This window comes from Drosophila rhopaloa, unplaced genomic scaffold (genome assembly GCF_018152115.1).
Source record: "Drosophila rhopaloa isolate 14029-0021.01 unplaced genomic scaffold, ASM1815211v1 contig_178, whole genome shotgun sequence".
In the NCBI taxonomy this organism is placed as follows: Eukaryota; Metazoa; Arthropoda; class Insecta; order Diptera; family Drosophilidae; genus Drosophila; species Drosophila rhopaloa.
In genome coordinates this window covers 4,815,285-4,826,026 of record NW_025335059.1, presented here as the reverse complement: position 1 = coordinate 4,826,026, position 10,742 = coordinate 4,815,285, and the positions used below count along the sequence as shown (strand labels likewise).

Here is a 10,742-nt window from a genome sequence, read left to right as displayed (position 1 = left end):
AATATTTATGCTGATGGCGCTTAAATTGCTAGCCCCCCACACCATTTGTGTTAATGCGTCTTAATCTTTAATGAGCCAAGTTTCGCGATTCGCGGTTCGGATCGGTTCTCGTTGGGTTTGGCCGTGCCTCTGGGCTTGGGTTCGGTTATGGCCTCCGGAGTGGAGTACGTGTAACCAGACATCATGACCCCGTGACGGGCCAAATGGCTCTGGAAGTGGCTTTCGCCATTGTGCACTACTTTGGCCAAGATAGAAACGATGAGATCTAATTATAAAGATAAACTGTTATGCTTCCTGCTTCCGTGTATGTGGCGAGCATTTAAATGGCTAACAAATCTCCGGCAGACAGATGCCAAATACCTTTCGATGTGCCAGGAATTTCTAATCGTACATTGGTGTTTATTTTGTAAAATGCAAAGACCATTTTGCAAAATGATTTCAGGAAAAATGTTGTCAATTTATCTTAAACTTTAAATTGGTTCTGCACATTTCAGTTTACTCGTTGGTTACATTCATAAACTTTGTTTTAAAGCTTAAATAAAAATTATACTTCCATTTCCGTTTAAGGAACATAATAAATTTATTAAAATTTATCTCACAATTTATTATTATTAACTCTTGATAGCCCCAATCCTTAATTTGTACTGGTAACACTTTGATGTTGTAGAGAAAAATTATGTATACAATTATGTATTTTTTTACATTCTCTATTTTTAAATCACCTGAGAGTTCCCTTTAGCACTTGTGAGCTCAATCCGAGTCTGCTTCCCTAAAATTAAATTAAAGCACAATTAAATGGTCCAGAATGTGCTGCTTAATCCACCGAGTGCCCCGCTTTTCCCCGCAGCTAATTTAACCACCGGGCTCAAAGCGCACTTTGCTGACAGCCAAATCCACACGAGAGATAACAAAGCGAACCGAAGCAAAGGCAACTTCCAATGGCAACTCACTCCCTCGAGATTCACGGTACTTATTTTAATTGCCCGACATTTTTCAGAAACTTTTTGCTCGCTCACAACGGCACGCACACTCATTCGCGTATGTTTCGTATGCTTTTAGGGGCATTTGCAGTTCGCAGCTAAATCGACTGATTTAGAAGTTTATTGCATTCTGGCATCTTGGGGAAATGGAGGCGGCCACGAAGGTATTTAAAGGCTCCTCTGCGTGTGCCGTGCCGGGAACTCCACTTCATTTGTGTCTCGGCCGTCGCCGGTTGGCAATATAAATGGACTTCCGTGCATAAAGCGGATAATGCCGGGACAAGCGGCCAGACAAAGCGCCACTTCAAATTGTGCTTGAATTTATTGGCCTGCATTTAAATGGCCGACAATTGCGAACGCCTTGCTGCGACTCCATTCTGTCATAAATGCACTGCGAAAACATATATCCCTTTTAAAATAGAATGGTGCCCATATAACAACCATTTTAAGTTAACTGCATCAAGAATGAATGAGAATCAGGAAAATTACTAGGTAACTAAAAACACCTTAACTAAACCATTAATAGTAAAAATAATAAAAATTATCAAACAAGTTATTTAAGCAGCTAATTAAAGCTAAATTTTATAGAAAAAAATAAACACACTATGAAAATCAATCTCTACAAAAACATTTAAATTTTGATAAATTAAGATCGAAAAAATATCTTTTTAATTTATTAACTTTTTATAAGAGAACAAAATAACTTAAATACAATTTTAATCTTAGTGTATCACCGATACATTTTTTTAAAAAATATATATAGACTTAAGTTAATAATAATGATATATTTTCTTTTGACTGCATTTAAGAAATATCCACGCAAAGTGCCACGCAAAATGAAAACCACAAATGTGCGGCAACTGGTAGCCGTTGTCCTTGACCATCGCATGAATAATTGCGCAGGACTCGGATTGGCTGTTGTCCTTGCGACAATGCGTACAATTAAGCAAAGCCGCAAAAATCACACAATTTATGCAGCAGGCGCAGCATATTAATGGCTGCTTATTGAGACGACAACATGGAATGTAACGAAATTTGCATTAAAACTGATTTATGCATTTGTCGTTGTGGTCGTTATTGCCGCTGTTGTGACTCTTGTTTCGGGTTGCTAGTCCTGCCGACTGATGCTGCGCAAACACATAGGAAATTTGCATAAATTTTGCGCAACCAAATGGCAGTTTTATGATGTACTTTTGGTGGGCACCAAAACGGTGTCATAAAGTTTCAGGGTTGTATTTCGGGAAGAAGAACAAAAAACAACAGCTGCCTTCCAACAATTCCATCATCCTCATCAACAATTAATAAGCCAAGAATATATTTTAGTATTAACTTTAAAAAGCTTTTCAAAATTTTTTTATTTTATTTAAAATAGATAGCAGACTAAATTCAAAAAGATTGACACAAAAGAAAAGATATATTAAAAACTTATTCAATGCAAATAATTATTTAATACAATATTGTACAATATTAAACAGTTGTTGCCCTGTCGAATACAACAAAGATTATTTTCTTTATTATTTTGTATGCCATGAAATTACCATTAGTGTTGATGACAATTGATTTAATAACTGCTTTATCTGTCAAAACAATTTATCCACCGCAGGCACCGTTTAAATGTTTATTAACTACCAAAAGGCGTGGCATAAAATCGTTTTTTAACTTTGAAATGATTTTCACCAAACGATGCCACCACCATTGTTTTGCAACGCGATTAAATTTAATTTCGCCATCAACATTCAGCTTTAATCTGCGCACATATATGTATTAACGGCTATTGAACACTGCATATGTATTGGCCGGAGAAATTAAATTTTTCGCCATAATTATTATTTATTATAATTTCCGCAGCCACTCACATGAGCAAGTTGATTCTGAGAGGCTTCGGGACGCATTGAATTTTTAATGTTACCGAAATGTAATTAACTTTTGAACGGCAACTGCCTGGGGCATGTGGCTTAAAAAGAGCTGAAAAGAAACTTTACATTTTGGCCGACCTTAAACACTGTTTAGGACATTGAAAGCTCGTTGGCTGGCATCAATATTGCATGGACGATGGCATCGATAAGAGCCGGAATAACACTCACCTTGAGTCTTGTCCGGCACACAGGGCGTATGATTGTTTTCTCGTGTCAAGACAACGTGTGTCTACACTGGCTTTCCTTTCGCTTTTCTCCTTTCGCTCTCTTCTATTTCCCCATTTCTCGTGTTCCCTGTTAATGGCTTTAATGCGATTACACGACATCAGCCCTCTGCGCTCGCATTATGACTTCCTTGCTGAAATGTGAGTTTCACTTTCACATGGCAACTTCATTAGCTTTAAAGGCCATTAAAGCATTCATCTGGGTAATGGAGGTCCTCCCCTTATAAAGCATTCATACCAGCCCAAACAAAACGGGGCCAAAATAAAAGGAAGTGAATCGTGAAAGAGAAATAAAAGCCGTGAATAAGATCGGCCAAAGAAAAAGAAAATTGCAAATTCGAGATTTAACTTCGTTGGCAAACAAAGAACATGCTATTGTATTTACACATTAAGTCCAGGAGGTTCTTAGTTTCCAATCATCGCAAAGGTAAAAAGTTTAGGGAAATTAATGCAGCCAAAAAGGTTTTCAAACGTTGAAAATATGTAAATATTTTTCATTTTAGAGAAGCATGACGTATTGATTAATTAAAATATAATTCCGACATTATTATAGTGATTATAATCTACACAAGAGATTAAAGAATCTTATTGTTAAAAATTTTATAAAATTAAGAATACATTACGTATTTTTGACGAAGAATTCTTGATGAATGAGAAAAATGACTCTTAGCTAAATTAATTTTAAGACATATATTTTCAACTAAAATATAATTTATTTTCACACTTTGAAGAACATCTAAAAACGACACTGGAGATTTAAAATATAATATAAAATGATTAATCCTCGTCGCTGTAGCGATAATAGGGGCCCGTCAGTTTTGGCTCTGGCAGATAGCCAAAATGGGTCCTCAGATACTCAAGGCCCAGAAACAGTAACACCGTGTGCGGGCATTAGTCGCGTCAAAGCGGGCGTATATCCCTTGAAGAAGGCTAGCGGACCCTCCTTTGAGGTCTTCATGAATACATCCGTCAGTCCGGAATATTCTCCGGGCGAAGCGTTCATCTGCCGGGTCTTCACAACATCAATCGGCTGCGTGAGAGTGGTGGCCACCGTGGCCGAGATGATCGATGCAAGGATATAGGTGCCCATATTCTCCGGCATGCCCACTTTCACCAGATTGGCCTTGCTCTGCTCGTAGAAGGCGATCTGCCCCACGGTCATGAACATCCCGCGCAGGGCGGTCATCGAGGCGCCGTTGAAGAGACTTCGCCAGCCCTCCTCGCGGGTGATACGCACCAGTCCATCGATGGCGTGCTTGTAGCTGCAAAGCAGGGGTAAAGATTCGATTAAACCAATCCAAATTGCAAAATTAACTTTAAAATTATGTTTAGTATTCCCCATAAATTTCCCCACAATTCAAACAATCAGTAAAATTCAGTAAAAATTTTAATTTACTATTTCCTAAATAATTTCCTCATAAATTCCTAAACAAATACCCAAAAAAATGGCTTTATTATTAAGAAAATTCTTTGGAATTAAAAAAAAAGTGTATATGAAATTTGTAAAAAATTGTTGTAAAATATAATTTCTATTTTTTAGAAAAGAAATGATAATCTAGTTTTGTTGAATATATAAATTATATTTTTCAGATTTTAACAACATTTTTGTCGACAACTTCTTTACTTTTTTTTATTCTGATGGACGTTGATGCACTACGAGCAGTACAAACAAGTGGCCCAACGACACCAAGCACGTGCTTGTTACGCGCGGGCCCTATTATCAATTTGGGCAAAAAATGCGAGTTCGCGAGGAAAATACATAAATTAAATAGAGACAAGACACAAGTGAAAATAAAAGGCACAATTAAGAGAAAAGCAAATGAGTTAAAATATTAGTTTTTAGTAATGGGATAGAAGTGGAAATGCAGATTAGATGATAAAGGTTGTTATAAGTATTACATAGAACGCGAAAGGGCTCGTGCAGACAAAAATTTGATGAACATCGTGGCAAATTTAGAGGGATATAATTTCGTGTTAGTCTAACAGGAACATTGAAAGTTAGGCGGTTTACAAGTTCTGCAGAATCAATATCACCTCTTATAAGATTATGCATAAAAATAGTACCAAGCATTTTTCTACGATTTACAAGTGTAGGTAAATTAAGCAACAGTAATCTACTCTGGTAGGAAGGTAGCCTTACGTTTTGATCCCAGTTCAAACTACGAAGGGCAAAAAGAAGAAATTTTTTTGTACCGACTCAATACGGTCAATGTGCACTTGATATTGTGGACTCCAAACCGACGAACAATATTCCAAAATAGGACGGACAAGTGAGGTAAATAATAATTTGGTCGTATAAGGGTCATTAAATTCTTTTGACCAACGCTTTATAAAGCCAAGAACACTCATGGCTTTATTAACAGTGGACATTATGTGGCAGTCAAATTTAAGTTTAGGGTCAAGAAGAACACCTAAATCGTTAACTGAATATATACGGTCGAGTGACGTATTTTCAAGAAAATAACTAATAAACGTAGGAGTACCCCTATAAAAAGTCATGACGTTGCATTTAAGGTAGTTCAACTTTAAAAGGTTGTACTCACACCATTCATGAAAACAATCAATATCTGACTGTAAGTTAAATCCCGACGCTATATCATTATATGATAAACAAAGCTTAACATCATCAGCATACATTAGAACACGAGAATGTGTTATGATAGAGGGAAGATCGTTGATAAACAAAGTAAACAGCAAAGGGCCCAGATGACTTCCCTGAGGGACTCCAGATGTCACGTAGATCAATTTTGAAACAGAATTCTTGAATATAACCCTCTGAGTCCTACCATTCAAGTAACTTGAAATCCAAGTTAATAGATTACCAGGAAACCCAAGCAGATCTAATTTGAATAAGAGAAGAGAGTGGTTGACGGAGTCAAAGGCCTTACTAAAATCTGTATATATAACGTCAGTCTGCATTTTTTTCTGAAATCCATTTATTACAATAGATGACAATTCAAGAAGGTTGGTGGTGGTCGATCTTCGCTTAACAAAACCATGCTGACACGGTGATATAAGCGAGGAACATAAATGTTGCAAATGAGAAGTGATAATACGTTCAAATTACGCTTGGCATTAACAAAGCTGAAAAACTGTTTCGGATCATTTGAAAATTCAAATTTACATCGATTTAGATACATAGAATAGCAATGACTGTTGAGAACATTAAAATCCGATCGAGCCACTACATATTTCGAAAAATCTGATGGCTTACCCGATTTTTTATACTTTTTATAAGTATTTGTTTTAAGGTTTTTAAGTCTTTGAAGCGCATTGGTAAACCAAGGAGGCCTGTTTAGTTTAAAGGAAACCTATCAGGAACGCATTCATTAAAAAAAGTATTTAACACTATATAGAATAGTTCAGTGGCACTTTCAATGTCTGTACAATTGTACAAGTCTGTCCAATTATAATGAGAAATCATATCGTTAAGTTTATTATAGTCACATTTACGAAAACATCTCGTTTTAGTTGGGGGCACTAAAGGAGAGAGGGTATCAGAGCAGGGAGGCAAATTGTCAATTCCATTGTTGGATGATATCGGTCTTCAGGTACAACAAGAGCGTCAATTCTACATACCGTGACCTCGGACGGGTCTGAAACAAACACAAGATCTAATTGTCTATTTAAAGAATTTCGTATAAAGCTTACTTGCTGTAACGATAATTCTAAAAGGCCATCTACAAAATCATGGGCGGATAAAGGTATAGCGACAAGTGAGTCAGTGGGAGGAGACCAAGAAATATCAGGTAGATTAAAGTCACCCAAAACAATCAAAAGGTCTCTGTTAGAAAGCAGGGATAGTACGGATTTTATTGCGGACAGATGGTGCTCATAAATTACTAGATCAGAGCCAGGTGGAATATAGGAACATGTAACAAAAATAGATAAAGATTGTAAAGAAACTTTCACACTTACAAATTCAATTTCGTTTGGGATATGAGTGAGAATTCTTTCGGATGTTAGGCTAGAGGTAACAGCAATCAGTACACCGCCCCCTACGTGAGGAGCGATCGGTCCTATAAGTATTAAAGTTATTTGACAGAACTTCCGAGTCAGATATCTCTGGTTTTAACCAAGTTTCCGTAAAAGCCAAAATATCTTCGGTGAATGCAGAGGAGTCGGCATAAAGCTTGTGTAGCTTCATATTTAGTCCCCTAACATTTTGATACGCCAAGAATAAACTATTTAGTTTTTTGGCACAGTGGAAGGCCTGTTATTTGTTCTCGGTTTATTTGGAACAAATTCTTTAATTACTAAATCATCATTAAGCCAAAAACTTTCAGAAAGTAGCACATTAAACACATCAGGCGGAGCAAATATTTTAAAAGACGATATCCTACGAGCGTAAGAAAATCGAAATTGTTCAACTGCAATATCCTCGGATGGGAATTTTTCACGTATGAATTCCAAAACATCCTCAGATGTGGTATCTGGGGTGAATCTAGAAACAAATAATTGCTTCCTTTGTGGAACAACTGAAAGTTTCTTACGGCCCCCACCAGCAGTCTGAACCACACTGGGCTGAGAACCAGGGACGATGTCTACTGTACCTGTAGGTACGGTCGGCAACGAATTCTTTGACTTAGCCAGTACTGTAGCTTTTATTCTGGAAACAGAGGTACTACCCGAACTAGCTGTATCCATAGGCACAGTTGGTTCATTTACCCCTGTGTCAACAGAAACTGCTGCAACCAAGTTCGGATTTGGGGTGGATTCCACAATCATATTAACGGCGGTTAAACTGGCTTTTTTACGTTTAGGCGACTCGGTTAATAATTTTTTATTATTAAACTGGGCACAGACGGAATTGAACCCCTCATTGAGTTGTTTAAAAGCTCCTGAGATATTCAATAAGCTGTCTCGAGTCTGCCTCATAAAGCCACTCATTTCAACAACCATTTCCTTGCAGGACCCACATGACCACATGAGACCAGAATTAAGATCAATAAAATCTTTGACTCTGCCAGTAAATCCTGCACATTTAACGTGCATCATCGAATCGCAGAGCCAGCAAAAAATAAAAGGGTCTTTAGTTGAAGACGCAAGTGTACAATTTTCTTAGAACAGACAAGAGCCATTGTAAGTTTAAAGCAAAATAAAAAATACGAATATGAAAAATACCTCAAAGTAAATTTGGCACTGGGATCAAATCAAAATTGTCAAAAACCACAAAACACGAAAAAAGTAAGAGCGCGAGATCACGAAATTAAGTCGAATAAAGAGAGCACGAGAGAATAAATCTTTTATCGACTGAGCGTGGCTTGTACAACACAACAACCTTAATCAATAAACAAATGCAATGTAAAGCATGCAAGAGAGAGAGAGAGAGAGAGTTAAGAAATAAACGAACAAGTCTACCAGAAGTTCATAGAGAGTAAAATTACAGTTATAAAATAGAGCGGGAGAGATTGAGAGGGAGTAAAAGAGTTTTAGCAAGTATAGAGAGCGTAAATTACACTAACAAAGCTATGAGATTAAACAAATCTAATAGAAATGTTAAAACAATTCTAAACACATACCCGTTTACTGGGAGATCTATTTAAAATTTCTAACACAGATATGTATTAAGTTAAGCTTTGTAAATAAATTAACACAAAACACTCGCACAAAATCACTGAAAAAATACAAAAACTCAGAGCACAAAGGTAAACACAACTGTTCACAAGCGACGCTAAATCGATTTTGACCAAATCGATGTATTTAAAATTTGTTTGGTTCTTCAATAAGTTCAATTAATTAAATTCAAACTTTTGTTTATTTTTCTTATCAAAATAAGAATCACTCACTTGCGTCTCTTCTCCGGCGGAAGCTTGACATCGTTTTGTAGGCGGACGTTGATAAGATCCGCAGGAGCGCCCACATAGCCCCCAATTCCTCCGGCCACAGCCGCCAGGAGTGTTTTACGGCCCATGGTGCTGGTGTCCATCATGCCCGATCCCACCGAGTAAATGCCAAAACGGGATAGAGTATAAGTGTATTGACGAAGCATCGAGGCCGAGATGCCATTGTACATGGCCAAAACGCCTTGTTCCCGGATAATCTTGCGCGTAGTCTGACCCAATGATAATTTCTCCGCCTGCGTCTGGATGAGCACCTTCATCAGATCGAGTGGATGCGTCACCATGGCGGCCATAGAACTAGCCACTCCTCCAAAGTACCAGCGAGCAATGCGCCGCTGGTTATAGGACATCAATCCACCTTTCCTGATCGACATCTTGTCGGTTTTGAAAGTTCACTTTTTACACTAAATTTTGGTCAGCTACTGAACGCGATATCTACTTATTTGTTGTGTATGTGCGGATATGTAAATTGTGTTTTTTCAAATGGAGCAGGTTGATCTAAAAGGCACGAGCTTAGAGGCATGGATAGTATGATTATGGAGTTTTAAGCGTCAAGAGATTTTAGAATTTGAAGCGAAATCATTGTTAAATGTGAATGTTAAATGTAGTAGAAATTGGGTCCGCCCTTGGACAAGTCCTGCAAAAATCCCATCAATTAAAAACGAGAATGCATATATATTTTTGTATAACTTACCCCCAACCTGTATAACATCGGAATTGCAATAAGGGCTCCGCTAACAATTATATAGTCTAAAATACGTTTTTTGGTCACTTCGTTTACCGTATTCAAATATAAATAAAAGAGAGTTATCCCCGCAACGAAGAAACAATTTAATAATATCACCAATATTATGGCTCTAACGCCTCTGAAAGGCTTGTTCTCAATATCTAAAATAAGGAATATAAAATTATGCAATGTGTTAGTAAGCCTCTCATCTTACCGGACTCAATTATATTATTAGACTGCGGTAGAGCATCTTCGATTATCCCTAGTTCCATTTCGAAGTCTGTTTCAATTCGTGGCTTGTATAAGTAAATTAAAAAGATTATTTTTGGCTGTGACTTGTAATGCAAGGCAACTTTGTTAGTGAAAAAGAAAAACATTAAATAGAATAGCGACAAATTACATATTATTTATATAAGTTTAATGTTTTTTAATGCATCATAAAAGACTTTACGGCTCAATATACAAATTCCAACTTGTCCAAGCTTAAGAACGTTTCCTTGTCACATTATTTACACCTGATTAGCCAAAGGACTGCGACTCACTTTCGCCCAGGAACAAAGCAAAACGAAACAAAGCGAACTCGGCACGCAACAAAGCCCCACTCGAAACGCCTCAATCACGCACCTCTGATTATGCTAATGGATCTGAACCACTGTTGTTTCATAAATATTTTGACAGCTCAAGCACCGGAAACGGACGCTTGAAATTGTCCACAAGTGCCTGTGTTTTAATTGGTCATTTCGTTTTGACAGCTGGAAAACCAGGCCAAGCCACTCGAATGAAAAACTCAACCGCTCTTTTGAATGGCTACTAAATAAATAAGCCTAGGCCGGAAAGTTATTATTTAGCCGATACAGATACACATCAATTCCGTTGGCAGGCCATTAAATTCGAGCTAACGCTGGAGGAATTTGCTGGCAGGAGATTTAGATATTTTTGGAGCGAAATAAAATTGCCAACAAATTTTCGAAATATTACCTCAAAGGCAAAATACATTTTATGTCCAAAACAAAACTGGTTATATTTCTACGAATAAAATGCATACCACTGCC

The 10,742-nt window shown here is 37.3% G+C and overlaps 2 protein-coding genes across 2 annotated transcripts; both read right to left on the bottom strand.

Annotated features, from left to right (window-relative positions):
• Positions 1–3,813: 3,813 nt before the first annotated feature.
• Positions 3,814–9,555, bottom strand: LOC108038091 (mitochondrial dicarboxylate carrier). The gene is made up of 2 exons (XM_044459027.1): positions 8,910–9,555; positions 3,814–4,382 (listed from the first exon to the last, which is right to left on the bottom strand). Exons 1-2 carry the CDS (start codon positions 9,335–9,337, stop codon positions 3,977–3,979), a joined length of 834 nt encoding a protein of 277 aa, XP_044314962.1. The 5' UTR covers positions 9,338–9,555; the 3' UTR covers positions 3,814–3,976.
• Positions 9,355–10,025, bottom strand: LOC108046309. The gene is made up of 3 exons (XM_044459028.1): positions 9,905–10,025; positions 9,658–9,851; positions 9,355–9,600 (listed from the first exon to the last, which is right to left on the bottom strand). Exons 1-3 carry the CDS (start codon positions 9,960–9,962, stop codon positions 9,562–9,564), a joined length of 291 nt encoding a protein of 96 aa, XP_044314963.1. The 5' UTR covers positions 9,963–10,025; the 3' UTR covers positions 9,355–9,561.
• Positions 10,026–10,742: the final 717 nt, after the last annotated feature.